This window comes from Cyprinodon variegatus, unplaced genomic scaffold, assembly GCF_000732505.1.
Source record: "Cyprinodon variegatus isolate N-32 unplaced genomic scaffold, C_variegatus-1.0 Scaffold640, whole genome shotgun sequence".
Classification (NCBI taxonomy): domain Eukaryota; kingdom Metazoa; phylum Chordata; class Actinopteri; order Cyprinodontiformes; family Cyprinodontidae; genus Cyprinodon; species Cyprinodon variegatus.
Window position 1 is genome coordinate 344851 of NW_015151093.1, and position 20853 is coordinate 365703.

The 20853-nt window shown below is 42.7% G+C and overlaps 1 protein-coding gene across 2 annotated transcripts; it reads right to left on the bottom strand.

Annotated features, from left to right (window-relative positions):
- Window positions 1-16: 16 nt before the first annotated feature.
- LOC107096660 (trinucleotide repeat-containing gene 6B protein-like) lies at window positions 17-19565 on the bottom strand. Of its 2 annotated transcripts, XM_015393419.1 has the most exons (21): window positions 19253-19565; window positions 15381-15468; window positions 14640-14661; window positions 14067-14510; window positions 11139-13844; window positions 10896-11042; window positions 10570-10763; window positions 10420-10482; window positions 10182-10337; window positions 9884-10009; window positions 8617-8787; window positions 8315-8434; window positions 6487-6697; window positions 6246-6398; window positions 5930-6097; window positions 5536-5682; window positions 4422-4514; window positions 4055-4264; window positions 3758-3828; window positions 2198-2337; window positions 1459-1993 (listed from the first exon to the last, which is right to left on the bottom strand). In XM_015393419.1, the coding sequence occupies exons 2-21, from the start codon at window positions 15435-15437 to the stop codon at window positions 1459-1461; spliced, it is 5934 nt and encodes a 1977-aa protein (XP_015248905.1). In that variant the 5' UTR covers window positions 15438-15468; window positions 19253-19565. The 2 variants fall into 2 exon arrangements, with proteins under 2 accessions (XP_015248906.1, XP_015248905.1); XM_015393420.1 differs by lacking the exon at window positions 19253-19565 and having other exon boundaries at window positions 17-1993; window positions 15381-15437.
- Window positions 19566-20853: the final 1288 nt, after the last annotated feature.

Sequence of the window (20853 nt, forward strand, 5' to 3'; positions counted from 1 at the left end):
GGAAAACTTAGAAGCCAATACTTTCATCTTTATTAATCTTGTTCTCATTGTTTAAATAAATTTTTCTTCTGTAAAATCTCAAAACGAAAACACTGAACAGGAGTGTTAAAGCCTGTCTTAATTTAAAACAAATACACAACAACAAACCATTAAAAACGAACGGTAACGCTTACACTGTATCTGTAAACAACCCGCCCCACCCCTCCCCTCCCACTGCACACAGTTTGATAAGATTTGGCATGTCCATTTTCTCAACGCATATGCCTTCAGCTCTTTGTGTGATTAAAATGTTGTTTTTTTTCTATTATTGCAGGTCAGACAATAAAAAAAGACATATCTACTAAAAAACACTTCAAATGAAAGGAAAAAAAAGCATTAGTGCCAATATTTCTTTAACACAGTCAGCAGAAAACCAAATGCACTCGTATAACATTTTTTTTTGTATAGACCTTCTGTATAAGTAAGCAGCCTTGCCCACATTATGACAGGCATTACCCATGCACACATCGTCGTCACATTCTCACACACATGCACAGCGACTGCGGTGGTTTAATCCACTTACTTGGTCTCAGTCTCACTCATACTCATAATGTGTATGACGCTGCACGCAGCATCGACACGTGGAGAAATGCATCGTAGCCTGAAAATGCCAGCGATTAAACATGTATCACTGCAACAGTAACAAACATGTTCAAGAACGAATAACAGAAAATAATAAAACAAAGAGTGCGTGAGATACAACAGTAGGAGGTCAGCATTTTGAAAACAGATCAATGACTTTTTTTTTTTTTCAGAATTTCACTATTCAAAAATTAAACCATACATCCAAACAAAACAGGAAGAGAAAAAAAAATGACATACACAGTAAGATACAACCCTGATCTTAATCAGAGCTGTTTGCATGTGTTTGGATTCAATCTCTGTCTTTAAGGGGATGTGAATACAAACTCCGCCCCCTGGCCTCAGTGTTCTCTTATATGACGAAGGTAATGCTGTTTACAGTGCCTGTCTGTCTGAAAGGCTTCTCTGTATTTGGTGTGTGCATGTTTCATGTAAATCGGTTTAAAAAGTCCCCTACTTACTAAGCACATTGCAATCCAGTCGAGTCTTTAAGACTCACTGACTCTTTTTCATTCTTTATCAGGTTTTCAAGTCTAAGCAGTTGAAATCTTCATGTGTGGAAAAAAAAGGCTGAATACACATCTAACAGTCCCTGCATTTGTTTTTTATATAATAGCTTAAGTCTGGCCATGAGAATGTGTGTAAGCATGTCTCACATTTCTGCTTTAAGGTGTGTGCACATTAATATGCATACTAGTATACGTATGCATGGGTATGTATTCAGTACATCAATATGCATATTATGTAAATGTGTGTGTGCCATATTAAGTACATATGTATCCCAGTGTATGCCCTATCAGTGTGTTCGAATCCGATCGTACTCGTGGAGAGGGCTCATCAAATGGAGTCGGCCCCTCCCCCCAACAGGTCGCCAGGCAACAGTCCAGCCGAGCTGTCCATTTGGTGCCTTTCCTCCATTTGCGGTGCTCCCCACAGGCTGCTGCTCGGGTATCCGGCGTTTATGCCCCCCCACAATCCAGACCTCCCGCTCTCTACTCCTCCGACGCTCCCTTCTCCAGCCCCGTTGGTGCTCCACTGGGAAAATATCGCAAGCCCCGGTCCTTGGGCTGGAGCCGTTTCTGAAGAAGCGCCCGTACCGTCGAGGCTCTGCCATCCGGAGCCGGACGCCCTCTCCCCTCCGGCGTTTCCGTTTCCGCCTCCGGCTGCAGACGTGCCCACCGCAGGCCGCTCACTCCCAGGGGAGCTCCCCCCGCTGCTAGCCACAGCGGTGCCAGTTCCAGAGGAGCTGGGCGCACCGTTGCCCGCTGCTCCTCCTGAGCTGGCCCCTTCGGCCTGGGAATGTGCAAAATAGCGTGCAACCTCTTCTTCGCTCACAAATTCAGCCAGGATGGTGGTGTTTCCAAGAACACACCTGCCAGGAAGTCAAAATGGAACATTTTTAAAATGAAAAGGGAATTCCTTACTGCAAATCAGTTACTGGGATTACCATTAAGATTGGTGTGAAAAGTGTTGCATTTGTCATAGAATAGGTTCATTTATACTGGGATTAAATTACACAGTCTGTTTACAGATTATTGAAATCTGCAGTAGCATTTGTGGATTCTGGTAAACTTACATGTGAAGAGCACCCTGAGCCTTGGCTGCCTCCTGCCGGCTGTTGTATCGAACCAGAGCGCTGCCCTGGGTTAGGCCCAGGTGGAAGGTCAGCAGGGGGCCGTGCTGCATACAGATAGTCCTCAGCGTGGAACCATCAATCTAAGATGGAAAGAAGAGAAGGATTCATATATAACATGTCAAGAGCAGGTAACGAGATGTGAATGATGTCAGCTCTACAGATTATACACCAGGTCCATTAACGATTGGTCCAGAAAAGGTAAGGAAACATTGGTGGTTGCGCAATTTTATCACTGCTTCACTTTTAAGAAATGGAAATGTCTAGAGAGCTGTACTGAATGGAATTCTGTTTTGTACAAACCCTGTATGTACAAAATGACAAGCAGTTTGTAAGTCTAAGTATAATAATGCTAATGCATGTGAAAGGCTGGGTCCAAATAAAGCAGACATTACTCTGTGTATTGCCTTGATTTGTAACTGGTTAATGGTTATGTTCCATCAAATAACTGGTGTGGATGATTCATGTAAGTTCATAAATAAATTTTATTTGGAGATTTTTCCATGAGAAAGGTCCAGTCAATCTTAAATTATTATATGTCTTGTCTCCAAAATCCAATCTTATGAGGGACCTGCTTCAGTCTGCCTGCTTTGCATAAAATTCGTCAAAATGTGAGGGGCAAAAAAAAACAACAACTATTTTTCATAAAAACAAAAAATAAATAAATACATTTTAATGCACCTTTCGATTCCAGATAAAAATACAGTAACTTGGAGATGTCTTTTTTTTTAACCCTCTTCTGTCACAATCACAGACTTCAATGTGTTTGATGAAAGGTCATGCAGATGTGGAATGCAAAGGAAGAAGCAGCTCTTTGCAACAAACAATTCTTTAAAGATAAATTTAAAGTTTTGCGAGAGAATCCATGTATTTTTAGGCCTTTACTTTGACTAGGACATTCTAATGCATGATCACACTTTAAACTACTGGATTTTAGATCAGGCCATTTGTTTTTGGTCATCCTGCTGGATGTCGCTGATGAAGCTGATTGAAAATGCCAAAAATAAAACACTTTAGATTGGTGAGGTGTACATTTGGAAAACAACATGATTTCCCTTCCCCTTTACAACTACACATCAAGATGTGTTGGTATCTCAATGAATCCATTTAAGTTTGCAGCTGAAACGTAAGGAAATGTGAAATAGTTAGGTGTAAAACCTTTAAAAGGCCCTGTAGTATTTTCTATCTGTAAACAGCTGCATCCAATACTGTTTATCATAAAATACAGAAATAAGTAGGATTTTATGAAAAAAAATTATCATATATAGCATTCACAACTTTGTATATGGGTAGTTTTATCTTTTTGTATTGATTAGATATTTTATAAGAAAACCTATTTATTTTACTGTATGAACCTGACTGAATATTCAGAGGTTGATGTTGAACATAACAGAGATTTTGGAGATGAATCCAAGGATTACATATTAGTTATTTTATGTTACTTTTGTAACCACCAGTGATGTCATCGGTCTCTTATTTCCAGGTCGCTTCCTCTGTCCTTACCTGAGGAGTCAGGTTTCTCAGCAACAGCCAGCAGCTGCCTCTAGAGGAACCACCATCACTCCAAGCTGAGCCTAAAAACAAACATTTATATAACAGAAAGAGAAATAAACAGCAGGATGAAACAAAAAAGATGACAAGCTGATGGCAAAACAGAACAACTAAAGTCTCTCTATAAACCTAACCCAAATTTTGCGGTCACAGTCACAATCAAGTTATGTGAACTGAAACAATCTCATCTAAAATGATAAAACAAAAGCTGACAAAATGGTTATGAAACCAACTCTCTCCAAAAAGTACCTGACCCAAATCTTGACTCTTGGTTCATCCCTCCCCAGCTCCGGGCCAACCGTGGACCTCCAGTTCCCCACGGGGAGGGCGAGGCTTGCTTCTGATTGGTTAGGCCAGGAGGGGGGCGCGGCAGCTGCGAGCTATTGCGATTGGCCTTCCATAATTTGTTTTGTCCGATGGGCTCTGGAGGCCAGCTGGGCTTGTACTCCGAGTACTTTCCTGTGAGGAATATTGAGGGAGAGAAGGAGCATTAACTAAACTATGCAGAAATGGCAGCTTTGCAGGCATCCAAACACCTGAATTGTTTAAATGCAATGAAAACATAAGAGAAGAAGAACTTAAGGTGGACCAGAGCAAAAAGGAAGAAAAATCTGACCTGTGCTGTGTGCATTGCTGAGGGGGCTGTCTGAGGCACTGTAGGGCCAGGCACCAGGTGAAGGCAGCGAGGTGTTGAGGGAGGGGTTTGGCCCTGCAAAACACACAAACATTAAAGGTAAACATCCAATGCTGTGATATACAATAATACAATTATTATTGAAGGGTGCAAAAAACAGCAGCAGGTCAGGAAAAAAAAAATTAGCATCAAACTGTTTGTTGGAACCATTATAAGAATGGCAAATCAGAAACAATCCAAATACTGATTTAATAAAAAGATCTTTGTGTCAGAGCTGCAGGAATCAGGAGAGCTGAGCGACAACACAGAGAGGAGAGTTCTCCACTTATTCCTAAGCGATGTGTCATTTCCTTTGAGGTTTATTTAAGATGAGCCTGCATCCTTATAGGGTTTAGTTAGCTTCACTGAGCTAACCGGCCCTACCTGAGAGAGAAGAACCAAGCTAAGACACAGATAAGGAAATCTGTAGGAATGGGCAATATAGTCAAAATGTAAAACATTTGTTTCCACCAAGTCCGGTTTTATCGATTTTTCTCCCCCTTAAATTTCATAATAAAGAATGAAAAATTATACACATTAGTTTAAAAATCAGCTTTTTTTCAATCCCCTATGGTAGGTGAGCTTAATTTAAAGGGCGTCAGATTTCAAGCTCTTGAAAGTGCCTATGAAACAAGCGATTTTCACAACAATAAAAATCGAACACACTAAATGTCTGCAGTTACTGGTTTTTCCACAGTAAGCTGGTTTATCAGTCATTAGCACACATCTAAGAACAAAAACTTATGAACTTATGTCTCTCTGAGCTATGGAAGCCAGTGGAGTGGAATTGGGAAGGAAAAAAAAAAAAAGTAATAATAATAAAACTGTGAAACAATGAACCACTAAGCAAAAACAATCTTCAACTAATTCAGTAATAGATCAATGGTTAACTGGAGAATATAAATTATCACTCAAACTGGAATCTGAATTTGTTTAGAATATCTATTTTTAGAATGATATGAAAAAACAAAAACAAAGGGTAAGTGAATGGATTACTTTTATAAAAGACCTACCACCCCAATAGCTGAACATGTATTTGTGGGGTGCAGTGAAGTACCTATATTGTCTCGCAGTAACGGGTGGTCGGGATCATTGAGGTTTGGGGATGCTGGGGAGCCGAGGACTCTACCAGGGGTCATGTAGGGATCAGACTCTGGGTCTCCAGTGCTCTGTATTCCTTTCCATGGAACGCCAGGCTGGAACTCTGTCGTAAGGGAACAGAAACACCATAAGGAGCTGAAATGATCAGTAAGATTTACATGTATTAACAAGATTTATAGCTCCGACTAATCTCTAATCAGATATTCTAACAATTTTAATCCCCAGAGTTCTCATTTTCTGACTTAAACTCCTTAATCTGCAGTTACTTAACCTATAAGAAGTAGAAATTTCATACTTTCTTCCTCAGACTATCACTAATCCTGTTAGCTTAAATGATAAGATGTACAAACCTGGAGGCCAGCTTGAAGTGGCTGGTTTGTTTCCCATTTTACTACCAGGAGTTCGGTGCCAGCTTTCTGCAGAGCCCTCAGGTGGGATCCCTAAACCTGCACTGCCCAGCATTTCGTACTGGGAGTAAGGAGACCCTCCTCTGACCTTTATAGAGCTGGGTAAAGGGCCTTATGGATAGCATGAGAGGAAAAGAAGAGAAAAAAAGAAAGAGCTTCAGTCATTCTCCGTTTCAGGTTTCCAGAATGGAGGTAAGTAATAAAGACAACAGGAGGCGTAACTATTACAGATGTATGAAAAAATTAAAAATCCCATTACCGTTCTTATGAAGGGCTGAGTCTGGAGGAGAGGGAGCAGGGGAATGTCCCTCCATCATCCATTTAAAGCGGGACTGTTGTCCGCTCATGTCTTTCATGCCCCCCATCATGGGGCTGAGTTCTAGAGTGGGAAGGTTACCACCACCTGTGAGCCCTGACAAGAACATATCAACTATCAATCCAGGCGCTAACGGAGCAGTTAGACATCAGATCAAACCGCAGCGACTGTCTGGAGGACGTACCAGAGTACATTCCTTGTGATTTGGCATGAAGATCTGGTAAGTTACCCCCCATTCCAGCATGTGGAAGAGGGTCTACCATGGACTGCTTGGACACTCCTCCTCCAATGTGAGATGGAGACAGCTTGGGGTTCCCTCCTCCAGGTGTTGCTCCTCCAACTCCAACCTGCTGCTGTTGTCTCTGCTGCTGGATAATAGCCATGATTCTGGCAAGCTGAGAAGAAGACAAAGAAGTAGAATAAGGGCACCATTTCTTGGGCACTGCTCTTTACTCCACAGCCAGGAAAATATTTGATGCCATTGAAATAAAAAATGCCAAATAATTAACACAAAAAAACATATTTACAGGAATAACTCACAAATTTTATTCTCAACAGAATCAGAGATTCTATAAATTAAATAAGTGTACAAGTGAACATAATAACCCAAATGTGACACCATGTGACAATATTTTATATTGTTTGAGGTATTATTCTTTTAATGTGCAAGTAGTCAAAAAATAGACTAATATTTAGTCTCGATATCATACCAAATTAGTTGTGATAACCCTACTGCCCTTTTTCAGCTTTTACAGCTAGCAGCTACATGGGGGTGTTTATGATGCTGCAGCTCCACCAGGAATCTGAACATTTTCTATCTCATGAGATTTATTAATAAATGTTTATACCACATACACCGACTTTAGTGGTTTTAAAACCATAACCTTTTCCTGTTAGACCTTGAAATCTCTAACAAAACAAATTCTAGAACTCTGATTATTTGATCCTTTTCTGCTTTCTGAGAGCTTCATTTCCTTTCCAGGAAGCCGGTGGTTTCTTTTTTTTTTTTTAAACATACCTTTCCTGGCTTGCATAGGCATGCAGGCCTCAATATTTGGTGGAGAAGGAATATAAAAAATATTTGGATTTCTTTGAATGGTGCTAAGTTTTTGAGTTTTTCCTTTTTCAGTTTTCAAACCTATTTCAATTCCTTGCTTTGCATGCTGACCAAATGAGTTTAGGTTAAGGTTTAAAGCTTAACCCTGTAATGCCAAATGTATGATATTTGATACATACGGTTTCTGAAATGTTTTGCGTCTGTCACCTTTTGCATAATGGTAAAAACTTTGCTAAAAATCCTATTGTACACAATTAGATATACCTGATAACAGAGGGCAGAAGACTACACAAAAAATAATATTGACTTATCGCATAGTAATAAATTATTAATATCAAAAATTTATTTCTGTTTTTTCTTTTTACATATTTTGTTAAAAGGCCAAATAAGGACTTCAAACCAAAAAAAAAGTAATTTTCTGTTTTGTTTTATTCTTGGATCGGGCTTTAAAGGGTAAAAAAAAAAAGACAAAAAAGGTATAAAACACCAAACTGATTCCTTATGCTACGGCTTCAGAATCTATGCTTTATTATGTTGCAGAATCATCTAAAGCTTTGAATCATTTCCTCTAGAACTGAATGAGGAGACCACTTGATGTCTTTCTTATTTACTTGTTTATAGTTGCTGCTAATGCATTAGCAAACACAAATGAAATGCTATTCGCTCATTGTTTATGTCGTACTGTAGTCGCATCGCTTAGCAACGCAACCACTGAACTCAACCCGCTGAAAAATAAGCAGCGCAGCAATCATTATAGCTTGGCAGGAGGAGTCTGGCAACAAATGCTCCATGACTCGCTGTACAACAATTCCTAATTGTTTTTGCAGACGTCAGGAAATATTTGCAGCCCTAATAGCGCGATTGGTTCCTCGCTTAATGTCTTGGTGATTGAGGAGATGCAGCTGAAGCTAAAAAGCTTTAGATCTGCAGGGTATGAACGGCTCCAGAGGCTCACCTGCTGTGGGTCCGTCTGCTGTCTGAGAGGCTGAGGCTGGGGAAACTTCCTCTGGTTCTGCAGAATCTGCTGCTGCTGCTGTTGTTGCTGCTGTTGTTGTTGTATCAGGAGCTGACAAGCCTGTAGGTTGATAGGCGCTCGGTTACTGACACAAACTAATGACTATGAGGGCTTTATTCACTTTCAACACCATGACTTGGCTGTTAAAGCAAGGTCAACAGTGGTTGAGCTAATGTAAATGGGTGAAAACGATCACCAACGATGACTCATCCTAGTGTGCTGCATAACGTTATAGCACGTACCAGATGGAACTGCTGCACGTGGGGGTAAATGTTGCTCAGCATCGCGAGCTGCTGCGGGGAAATCGGAGGCGTCAAGACTCCTCCACCGACACTTGCAACGCCACCGACACCTCCCACCCCCCCGACGCTGCCACCAGGAGAGGGCATCTGCTTCACCATGGGACCCGGCACCTATATGGGAGGAATGGATTGGGAATATAACATTGAAAGGAATGGAAATCAAAACACAAGTGCACTGATTGCAGCAGAGATAGACCAGTTCATCTGCCAACCGTTATTTTTGGCTGATATTAATAGTTTTTTTCTATCCATCGTTTATGTTTTCTTTGATCTGTTAATAAATGTTTCTTTTTGTTTAACATTTGTTAACATTGTGTAATTTGTATCATGCTACATATTTTAAAAAGAGGGACAAGGGTCAGTACCCCCTCCTTGGACATTTTCTGCAAAACATTACCTATTGTCACTTGTGCAATATTCTTCTCTCTCATTGTACAATAACTCATCTCAACTACTCTGTAGCCTGTGTAATTTTTTACTTATTTACAAGGTCAGTACATTTCTGCAGCACAAGTGCAATAATCCAAGTCAACTACTAGTCTTCCCTTAGCTTTCTAGAGTACAGATATTTTTATATATAAGCGAAACATATTGCTTCTATTTTTATGCTTTTTTTTGTACTATATACTCTCTTTTTATATTATCTGTCATACTTTTATCTTTAATGGCAGCTTTAACTCTGTACTCTATATAAGCTACTGGAACAAGAATTTTCCTGAAGGAGTAATCCCAAGGGATAAATAAATAAAGTTGGAGTGTAAGTTTTTAGGCTACAAGTTTGTTAGAAGGTTAAACGAAGTAGTGCGATGTTGAAATTTTTTAGGTTTCACACTTATTTAGGTAATTCACAGGATCTGGTAATGTTAGCAGCATTTTTTAAAGAGCTAACTGCATTAAGTGTCAATTTAGGAGGTCAAAAAACTTCAACTAAACTTTCTTATACACATTGATCAAACTTAGTGAGCCATTAGGCTAGTACTCAGGATATATCACCCACACTGTCCCCATCAAAGTGTTGTTTACGTCTCATCTCATGTATTTACGTCCATGGAAACAAAGGGAGCTTATGATCACAATTACTTTGACTGATGTCATTCCTACACATTTATACAGATACGGAAAACTTAGCAGCTCCAACAAGAGAAACGAAAACCTGTTTGTAACCGAAATAATAAAAAACAAGAGGAAAAAAGTGAGGACAACAGACCTGAGCAGACAGGAACTGATGAGGCACTTGACTCCTTAACCCCGGGGAGGCGTTCATGGAATGCATGCCAGGCTGGTGCATCCCTCGAGGCTGAGGCATCCCTCCAAATACTCCATGGCCGCCCATCTAGTATGAACCACAAAAAAAATTAGAAAAACAAAAACAAACAAGGAACAAAATAAAACCTTGATTTCTGTTTCAGGTGATTTACTTCTTTTTTTTTTACACTGATGTTAAAGTTACATTTTAAAAACTTTAAGAACCTGATCATTTTCTCAGGTCATAGTTACACTCTTACCTTTTCACCATAGGGTCCCATGTCACCGGGGCCCATGTCTTTGGAACTAGGCATGCGGTACCCTCCTCCACTTCTTCCTCCCCTTCTCATCTCTCCATTATAGTCATTCATTCCCCTCTTGTCTACATCCAGCTTTTTTTCCATCCCTGGATCATCCTAAAATAAAAAGGCCCATCATTAGATGCAAACTTTTCATAAAAGCAAAGCTGATCAAGTTTCCTAAAAAACGACTTCTTACCAGGAGACCCATGTTGGAAAACTGGCGTGAAACTGGATTCATCCAGCTGTCTGCTGCTCCAGTCTTTAGAAGAGAACCACAAACATGACCCTTAGTCCAAAGACTTGTTTTAAAAACAGTGATGCGCTAAACCGCCCGTCCCGTTCCTACCTTGACATTTCCTCTCTTCCCAGCATGACCCTGACCCCAGCCTCCAGAGTTAAACGAAGAGCCGCTTCCCTGAGAACCCGTGCTGTTCCACACTCCGCCGCCGCCGCTGTCCTCATCCTCCTCCCAGCTCGGATGCCTGGAGGCCACGATGGAGCCGTCACTCTTCCCGCCCCAGCTTTCTACAGTTTTTACTCCTGCAGCGAAAAACAAAGCAGCCATTATTTGCTGTTTCCTTTAACAAGGATAAATCCAATCTTAATTAACTTAAAGTTTTAGGAAGTACTGCTAAATTTTGCCAATATCAAGCTCTTCTTCTCTGTTCTCACCAGGTTTACTGGGGTTTGGTGAAGGGTTCCTCCAGCCAGAAACTTTGCTGGAATCATCTGGGTCACCCCAACTTGTTGCAGCATCCGACGCCTGGCCCCAAGCTGCTGTACCATCATCCACATTTTGTGTAGTTCCGCCCCACATGCCTACAGATGGAGAGATCAAAGAGTTCAACGTTTTGTTTTCCTCTTATAATATAGAGGAAGCTGAAAGCTTGTAATCAGCACTGAGGTTTTTCTTACCCACTGCGCCGCTGCCAGGGTTGGAATTGTTGCTGTGCTGCCTCCTCGGCGGCTGTTGTTGGACTGGTGGCGGGGGGCCCTGCTGACCGTGATTTGGGCCCGGCGTCGCACTGTTCTTGTCCCACAGGTTCACGTTCTTGTTGTTGTAGCGCGTCGGGTCCCCCCAGGCCGACGTGCCGTCGTCGATTTCCATTTTCCGACTGATGGACTGAGGGGAGGGCTCCTCCCAGCCACTGGGCTCCAGGGAGTCGCCCGCACCCCCAGAGATTTGAGGGATTGGACCAGAGGTCCAGCCTAGACTTTGGTTGGGGTTCTTTGAAAGCTGACCACCTCCTCCTCCAGCACTGGGCCGGCTGTTCCAGCCGCCCGGCGGGTGCTGCCCCTGTGATTGCTGCTGCTGATTTTGGGCTTTCATTGGTGCCACTTGGCTGTTTGGTATCTGTGCTGCGTTGGGTTTGGCGTTCCCCCAGTCCTGGTGGGATTTGCCTCCACCCGCATCTCCTCCTCCTCCTCCCCCCCATCCTCCTCGCTGAGGTCCTCCTTCTTCCAAGTTTCCCCAGGAGGATCCTTCATCGGAGTTGCTTCCGACTCTACTCCTCCCATCTCCCCACCCAGCTCTAGATGTGGAGTCTCTCTTCCCCCATTCTTCTCCCCAACCACCCGCTTCTCTTGCAGACCCCTTCCACCCCCCTGTTCCTTTATCTTCAGCTGCATCTCCCCACCCACTACCCTGTTGTTCAAAGTCTTGCCAGTTTTTCCTTCCTCCTCTGTGACCTCCCCACTGTTGGTCATCCGTCCTCCATCCTTTGCCCTCCTTTTCAGGCGGCAGCTCCCCCCACCCTCCGGCTGACTTTCCTGGGCCGCCCTGTGCATCGTCTTCTGGTGGTCCAGGCTTCCTCATGGTGCTACTAGACATAAAAGGACCACCGGCAGGCTGTGCCGTACCACCATCCCAATTATCCCTGGATGCAGATGAACTGGAGTTTAGGCTGCCAGATGAAGCGTTGTTAGAAACGGAACCGCCCTCCGATGGGTACCTAGAGCTGCGGTTGGTGGTAGTGTTTATGGCTGCCGATGAGAACGCAGAGGAAGATGAAGGGTTCCTGTCATTTCCGTTTCCCACACCCTTCGAGGTGTCCAGGTCCCAGGCCACATTCTGCTTGATCTGAGTCTGACCCCAGCCCGTGTTGGACAGAACCCTGGGGTCCAGGTCAGATCGGTTCAGCATGCTAAGTAAGGCCACTTCTGCCCCGGAGGACTGGTTGGAGTGCTGCTGCGCAGAGCGCTCCTTTTGTCCACTTCCGCTCCCGGCTACGGATCCAGCGCCACTGGACGAAGAATGTCCTCCACCCTCGCCTACGGCTCCATCCTGACCCCCCGCTCCTCCCCACTCCCCAACCACCCCATCCCCTCCTTCCATCCCTTTCTGATTGTCCCAAGCTTTTGTAATATTTGCTAAATTTTGGGAGGCGGAGTCGTCTAAAGAGCCACCGCCGCCCGCGCTGTCCGTACTGCTGCTGATGCTGCTCCCTTCCACCTCTCCCCCACTTCCTATTGCTGAATTAACAGAACTCACACTTTCCGAAGTGCCACCCCAATTCGCTTCCGTACTCCCTCCTTCCCAAGCTCCCTGAGATTCGACTGGGTTGGTTGACCCCCCGCCATTCCCCCTGCCCCACCCTGCTTTGTCATACTGGCTACCAAACCTCCAAACACTTTCTTCCTGCCCCTGAGCCCCGGTAACCCCTCCACCCCACCCGTCGGCCTGGGAGACACCTGTGCCAATTTCAGATGACACCGGAGGCATGGCGCTCCAAGATGAAGAGACAGAAGTATTGCCACTTGCTTCACCTTCAACCTTAGAGTTTCCCTCGTTGCTGCCTGCCTGATTTGGTCCCGCTTCTTTCGCCGCCCCCTCTGGACATGGCTCCTGCCCTGGATTCCCTAAGTGCTGCTGTTCTCCAGTCTTGGCTCCCACAGCCGTTTCAGTGTGCTGCTGATAGAGACCAGTTTGATTCACAGATGAAAGTGTCTGAGTGGTGATGACAGTGGTGCTGGCAGAGAATGAGGAAGCTGAAGTCACGGACGAGTGTTGCTGAACGGAGGTCCCGCTCTGGCCTAGGGCGGGCCAGGCAGAAGGGTTCACATTAGGGTTGAAGTTGGCACCAGGGACGCTGCTGCTGCCACCCAAGGGGCTCTCTGGAGGCCCGGGAAGATGGGAGACTTTGGAATTGTAAGACGCTGCCGAGCCGTGGCCTACTTCCACTTGGGACGGGGTGGAAGAGACCCACACACCACTTGGCTGAGCACATTCATTAGGCGAGGAGGAGGAAGAAAGAGGAGAGGAGCGAGGTGGGGAAAGATTGTCCATGTTGCCTTCTCCTCCTCCGGCTGTTCCTCCCTTCTGCTGCATGTTTCTCTCCCCCCATGAGGCACTACTGTTGTTGTTACCAGGGCAGTCCTGCTCCTGCATCCCTCCTCCGGCCCCTTCAGAACTCAGTTTGGGGCCGGCGGTGATGCTAGGCCATTCATCCAGGTCAGTCCCGTCCATAAACACCTTCCCGCAGCCCTGAGAGGAGGACTGGCTGCTGGAGCCTGCCCCCCATGTGGAATTTGCATAAGTTGAAGTAGTAGAAGACGACAGAGCAGCAACACAAAATGAGGATGAGTTGGGCGGTGAAGGGGGGGATGAACCCACGTTGGAATCTGAGGAAGACATTTTACTTTGAGTTCATTCAACTGGAAATGAATTAAAACATCCAAAATGTGATCTTTAATCTTTAACATTAAACTGATCCCATTAAAACGTTTAATTCTGACGTTTCTCATTATTAATCTAATAAGAAGCTCTGGCTGCAGAAATAATTCTGCTTCCTAAATTATGACTAACTTACTTTTAACGTTTACAGTAGCAGATTTTAGCCTTACCTGTGTTTCCATCTGTGTTTGCATTAGGGCTATCTGCCCCCTGTAAGGATGGGCCACCATCCCACCCGCTGCCGCCCCCGCCGGCCCCTGCGCTGGCTTCCCCTCCCCCCAGCAGCATGGAGGACAGAGGTGGCTGGCCCCTCTTCAGTAGCACTTTATGGTCCTGCTGGCCGCGGAATCGCGGTGGGACTTCTCTAGACATGTATCGTTGCTGCTGCTGCGCACTTTGACTTCCAGAAGGAGACGAAGAGGAGGAGGAGGAGGGCTGTCCGTTGGCCACAGCAGTACGCTGCTTTGCATTGTTTCCACCACCAGGAGGGACTTGGGCGGAACCCCCAGCGGCACCAGGACTGGGGGACGATGGGGCGACGGGGCCAGGGCTGGGGGACACTGAGCCTGGGGCGGCGAGCGGCTGGGGACAGGAGGGCTTGGCTGGTTCTGGCACTGAGAGGTAAACGCAGGAAGGTGGGATTTAAATCGTAAAGGTTACAAATTATAAAAAGCACAGGAACCCTTTACACTATGTACCATAAGCCATAAATAAAGTATTGATTGAAAATAAAAAAAACATACCTTTGATTTTCTGTTCTGGCACCTGAAAAAGGTCAGAAAGAGAACGTTGTTAAGATTTAGTCCTCATTAAAAGGTGATAATGATACATTTTAATTAACTTTAAGCAGAATTCCTTAAAAGTTTTTCAGTATATAGCCAAGTGACAGTGCTATATTTTCATTCTGCATCCGGGGAGAAGTTCATAAAGAAACAGAAACAAACAGAAACTGCGCCTTGCAAAGTGTCCAAACCCTTTAAAACTTGTTTTCTACTTTCTTTTTAAGTCAAACAGAGAGAATAAAACCAGAAAAACCCAATTAAATACCCAGAGTGTTTGGCTTACTCAGAAAAGAATGTAAACAACAATCTCCGATCCAAAAATAACACATTTACTTATGCAGCAAAGCTGCAGCGCAATTCAGAGAGAGGAAGAAAACATCAGTTGATTTACTTCATATAAGCATCCATTAGCCTCATTCCCATTTTTTTACTTTTAGCTAATTATTGTTGGTGGTAAACCAAAACATTAGTTAAGTTTTTCTTCCACATGCTTAACAGTTCAGGGTCAGCCCATGTATGCACACAAAGAGTGCATAGGTCAGCTAAACCTGCTTAGATGTTAGCCTCGGTAGACCTCCACCTGTGGTCAGAAATCAGTCTGACTCAAACTAGAAGCAATGAACCACATTTAAACTGCTACTCTAACCCAACAATAAGTGATATTTACCAACTGAAAACATTCAGTAAAAGCCAAAGATGTACCTTCTGAGAGGTTTCCCTTTTCTTTTTCTCTTCTTTCTTCTTTTTCTTGTCTTCCATGAACTGCTGCTCCCCTTCTTGATTCTCCTGTCTGTAAACAGAAATGCCCACTTTTAATTATTCATGTTATTAATGTCCCTTGGATTTAAACTTTCATGTCTCCAAACCACAGCATCTACATAAACAAACCACTTGAGGTTTTCACCAGAACTTAACCTAGATGCTCAAACAATGTCAGAGTTATAAGGACAGTAATGTTAACCAGGGGGAGACAACTTAGAAATAAGGCCTTGGTACACTGTGTCTGCCTTGCATAATTCATTAACCGGCAAACCATTGCATTTCCAAACGGCAGACAACACAGACTGCAGGAAAAACACTGCAAACATTTCTGGCTGCAGGATCCAGAGGATAACAGGTCTACTGTGAAATGATCAGAGGTGACTCATGTGTTTTTAAATAAAAAGTGAGATTTGCAGTACAAGAAATTTTCAAGCTGCATTTCATTGCGAGAGATATTTTTTTTGAAAAAAGAAATCTCCAAAAAAAAAAATATGTTATTAGTTAAAAGGCCCTGTGACCTCAGTAGAGTGTTAATCAATGGCGCTTACCTTGGCCACATTGTGGCACTATCTTTCTTATACCTCATCCAAAACACTTAGGTTAGCCTGAGCCATTTTCTGCATTTGTGCTGCTATAGGCTTAGAATGCTGGAGGGCATAGAGACCCCTTTTAATCATTCTCTCTCTTTTCTCCCACTCTGCAGTATTTGTTAGTTCAATCTCTAACATTATGCTCTCTCAGCTTTCTCTCATAGTGGCTTTATCTGGTCTGTTCCTGTCTGGCTGTGACTCCATCCTGGAGGTGGTGTTAGCTGTGCTGCTGCCATCAACACCATTGTTTGTTGATGCTGGAGTTGCTGCCTGTTTTTCAGTGTAGCCCCTTGTCTCTGACTGTGACTAACTGTATGTGCTCTCTTCAACCACTGACATGGGAGCTGGCTAGAAGCTTGTCTGCCTGGCTGTGTGTTTCCTGGACAGGGTCGCCAGTGGAGTTGATAGACAATTGCCTTTTGTATCTCTGCTTCTTTTTTGTATGTCTGCTTCTATCTATTTGAACCCCAGTCGGCCTCAGCAGATGGCCGCTCACACTGAGTCTGGTTCTGCTGGAGGTTTCTTCCTGTTAAAAGGGAGTTTTCCTCTCCACTGTCGCTACAAGCATGCTTGGTGTGAAGGATCGCCTTCAAATCAATGAGTATTTGCAAACATAGGGTTTTCCTTAGATAGAAACTTTGAACCAATCTGGCTGTATGATTAAAGTACGTTTAGAGGACGTGTTGTGAATTGGCACTCTATAAATAAACTGAATTCAATATCATTTTTAGGGTAATATATAAATCCTAATCTTTATGTCTGCTAAAGGAAAGGAAACTGTTTTAAGAAAACCGCAACTCAAACCTAAACAGTACATTCTGTTATTAACACCATTTGTGTATTTATCAGGTAAACACTGTTCCATATTTTTGAACTTCTAGATTCGGATATCTGTTTCTGATCCAGACACTTTGTCTGTTTAATGTCGTCATCGTTACTGTTGAGTTTTTAAGAGGCTGTCATAAACTCTCTACACTCAGGTAGGATATGTATAAACACTAAATGGTGGCTCGATATTAGTAGAAGGTCAGAAAAGGAAGTAATCAAAACAGGAAACCTTGTTTAAAGGGGCAGCTTTATTCCTGAACGCAATCATGCAACTAAAGGGTTTACATTTTGTTTTTAATTAACAAAAGACAGATGTCCATAAACTTTTCTGCAGTTCAAGAGATTTTTTTTTTTTTACATTATTGAATAACTGTTCCCCTGTGAATCAGGTCCATTTTTACCAATAAAGGATCTAAAAATGTTCTTCAACATCAGGACCCATACGATAATATAAGATCCGTGCACCTCTAGTATTTAGATAGTACCAAATATATCGAACCTAAACTAAAAAAAAATGGTTCCTTAAAAAGGTACTCATTGTGCATGAATGTATTCAGAATTTTTAGGGTGGGTTAAAACCAAAAACGACTGTATTTTGGAAGATCAGCTGTTATAAATCAGCAAAATGTAGTGGACTGTTCTAGAATGATACATAGATTTCTTTATTGGTAAAAAAGTATATCTTTATAGATTTTTACGTATTGTAGTTTAGCCCCCTGCCCAGTACCTCTTAATGCAGAACATAACCCCTCCTTCATTGGGGTGTGTCTCAACTAGCTTTCTAGGAACTGATACAGCTGCTCATTCCTTTGCAAAACAGCTAAAACTGAGCCACATTAGATGGAGAAGGTGAAGAATACATAATTCAATTTAGATCAAATTTCCTACAAAAAAAGCAGAATGTACTCTGTACTCTCCACCTGGTTTTCAGGTCCTTTAAAACCTCTTTTTAAGGTTTTCTCCACTTTTTTGCTCCATAAATCATCTCCTAAACTCTCCCCAGCTTTATAGTCTTATTAAGGTGAAGCCTCCCCAGCATGCTGCCGCCACCGCCGCTCCGTATTTAAAACGAGGACAGATCATTCAAGGTGAACTGCTGCATTAGAGTTATGTTACAGTGTTTTGCGTCTAGTTAAAAAATATGATTTTGGGCTCATGGGTTGTGCCAAACAGCTTTTTTTCCCCTTTTTATTTAATGTTCCCTTTGACACTCTTTATTAAGCCATAGTGCACTGAGCAGAACATCTCTACAGCTCCTCCACAACCACCATCAGCATCTTGCTGCTTTTTCTGGTTATTTATCTGAAATATTTGCAGCTTTTTCATTTCATTTCCATCTACAGGCTCCCTGGTTTAAGTCAATAGTTTGGGACATGGTCTTATAACCAAAGCTTCCTTTAAACCTCCATCCATAACATCCTCCCTGACCTGCTGCTGCTTCCATTTGCCTTCATGATATGTTTTGCTCACCATCTCATTTATGAAAACATCAAGAAACAGTTTTTACCACTTTAAATAAACTACAAAGATGGAACCTATTAATTAATTTACATCTCATCACTGATGTTAAAGAGAAGAGAAAATGCCCCATGCAAATGCAGACATTTGTAAAACAAAAAAGCTAGATATGCCTCTCATTTAGCTTCACAATGTCAAACCACCTTGTGTTGAACTATTATAAACAATCTGATCTAAACATATTTAGGTTTGTGTTTTTTTTTCCACTATTGCAAAGCTCTTTAGTGGCTGTGGGTCTCAAACAATTCAGCTTCTTAAGCTGCACATAATCAGCAGGGTGTTTACAGTGCTAGTAGCAGCTAACTTTTTCACTAGTTATTAAAGGATTTATAGATTTTTTTTACAGTTCTGCAAGCAGTAGAAGATATCACCCTGATCCCTATGTAAATAACATGCTAACGTGCAGTCGATGCTAGCTGTCAACAGACTAGCTTCCCTTCCAGAAGCTGATCCCGATGAATTAGCGGCTGAACGCCGATATATGAGCCAGAGAAGCGGGCTGAGCTGTCAGACAGCCAGGTGTCCATGTAGCCACATCCTAAACGCAGCCGAATTCACTACAAACCACATTAATTTATCAACAGCCTGCCACCTGCGCTCATTCCCGATCATTTCACACATTTTCAATTACAATTAGCTTTTTTAAAAAGAGCGTTTGGGTTAGCAGGCTGCTTTTAAAATGTGCAGGGCCAAATTTATACGACGAAACTTGTATGACGTTTGTCCAGGCGAAGCTACCCTAAAACAGAAAGCTTTTAGCTTACCGTGTAAATAAAGGGGGAAAAAAAACAAAACCAAGCTGCGGGGTTAAGCTGCTTCCTATTTGATGTGAAAACGCCCAATGAAGCGCATGAACGTTTTAAAGTATTCACTCACCTCGGGAATCACACAGGACATAAAGTGCTTCTGTGCAAAAATTCTTGCAGACCCACCGCTAGCAGGCTAGCAAGGGAGCTAGCCTAGCGAGCTAGTTCTTCGAGGCTTTCAAGGCTGAATTGAATAAGAAATGACATCACCGGCGGGAGAAAATACGTTAATCGTAGAAAAAGTGGAAAAAAACACAACTGTCCTTTTTTTCTTTGTTTGCTTGTTGCGAAAATGTAGTTCTCAATCTGTAAACAAAAAATACATATCCCCTCGATGACTGTCTATCGCTGTGTGATCGGTTAGTTTACAATCGGCCATTTTGCTTCTCTGTGGAGGTTCAGCCAGTGTATTATATCACCAGGCTGCTTGTTGATCAGAGAGGGGAGGAGGAGCGCGGCCAGTGCGGCTTCTCACCACCAGGGGGCGCTTGATGTCTCTGTTGGCAAATTCCCTCTTCCATATGCGCTGCAATTATGAGTATAAACCACCAGAGGGCGCAATTATTTTAAATTATACATTCTATTGCCCAATAAATGTGATAATGTGACAGTGGTGTTAAAAGTGCACATCTTTGTTACTTAAGTAGAAGCAGGGGGGGTTTAGGAAATTTGGGGCCCTGGGCAAAGACATGCATGGGGCCCTCTGAATAGAGAAGACAACACAAAAAGCAGACCCATAATACAGATAAAGAAATTTTGATAGAATAGGCATACATTATTTGTTCTAACTTTTATCTGGTTACCTTTTACTCCATGTTTTTTTTTGTCCCTTTCTGTTCATATTGGCAATGTTTCATGCTGTCTCAAAAGGAATCAAAGATTTTCCAGCCACTAAGCCTATTCTAACTTTGCCGATCGCTCCTTCCTGTGTTTCCAAAAAGGCGACGACAAAAGTAAATCTTTTCACTGTAGACAAGCCATGATCTGCTTATCTGCCCTCCATTTTGCATTTGTATGAAATAATAGCTGCATGAATCATGACAGCAGACAAGATAGAGGAGAGCAGGAGGTGGGGTTATGAATCTACTCGCTCTGGAGAGCAGAGTTAGCTGCTTTTATACGTTGTTGCCAAAGTCTCCAGCTCTTTTGAAATCAAAGTACTAGAGGGGTCTGAAAAGTCGCTAAATATAGCGACAAAAGCGCTAAGTTGGCAACACTGCTCTTGCCACTGTTTGTTTTCAAATGGTTTGCTGCTGTCTGTTTGGACCTTTATGCACATGTGCAGCAAATGGACTGATCCAATATGGTGGAAACTGAAGGGCCTGAGACACACTTAGTATTATAAGGGTTCTGATGGCATTTTAAGGAAGGGATTTTTATCAAAAACATAATTAATGTGCACAAATAAGGAATAGTTGTATTAACCATACATGTAAACAGAGTTTTATGGGGCCCCCAGGAATTTGGGGCTCTAGGCAACTGCCTAGTTTTGCCTAATGGTAAATCTGCCCCTGAGTAGCAGTATAGATACTGCAGTTTAAAAAACACTCTGGTAAAAGTTGAAGTATCAACTTGACCTCTTTACTCAAGTAAAAGTGAAAAAGTATGTGCACCAAAAACTACCTAAAGTATAATAGTATAAAGTAACCTTAAAAAAAAAAAAAAAAAAAA

Bases quoted from the DNA above. Each gene is read 5' to 3' on its own strand.
- LOC107096660 (XM_015393420.1), bottom strand. From the start codon at position 15,437: ATGGAAGACAAGAAAAAGAAGAAAGAAGAGAAAAAGAAAAGGGAAACC. The intron at 14,662-15,380 runs GTACATCTTTGG...GACCTTTTTCAG, and splicing joins AAAGGGAAACCTCTCAGAAG to GTGCCAGAACAGAAAATCAA. The intron at 14,511-14,639 runs GTATGTTTTTTT...TTTACCTCTCAG, and splicing joins GCCAGAACAGAAAATCAAAG to TGCCAGAACCAGCCAAGCCC.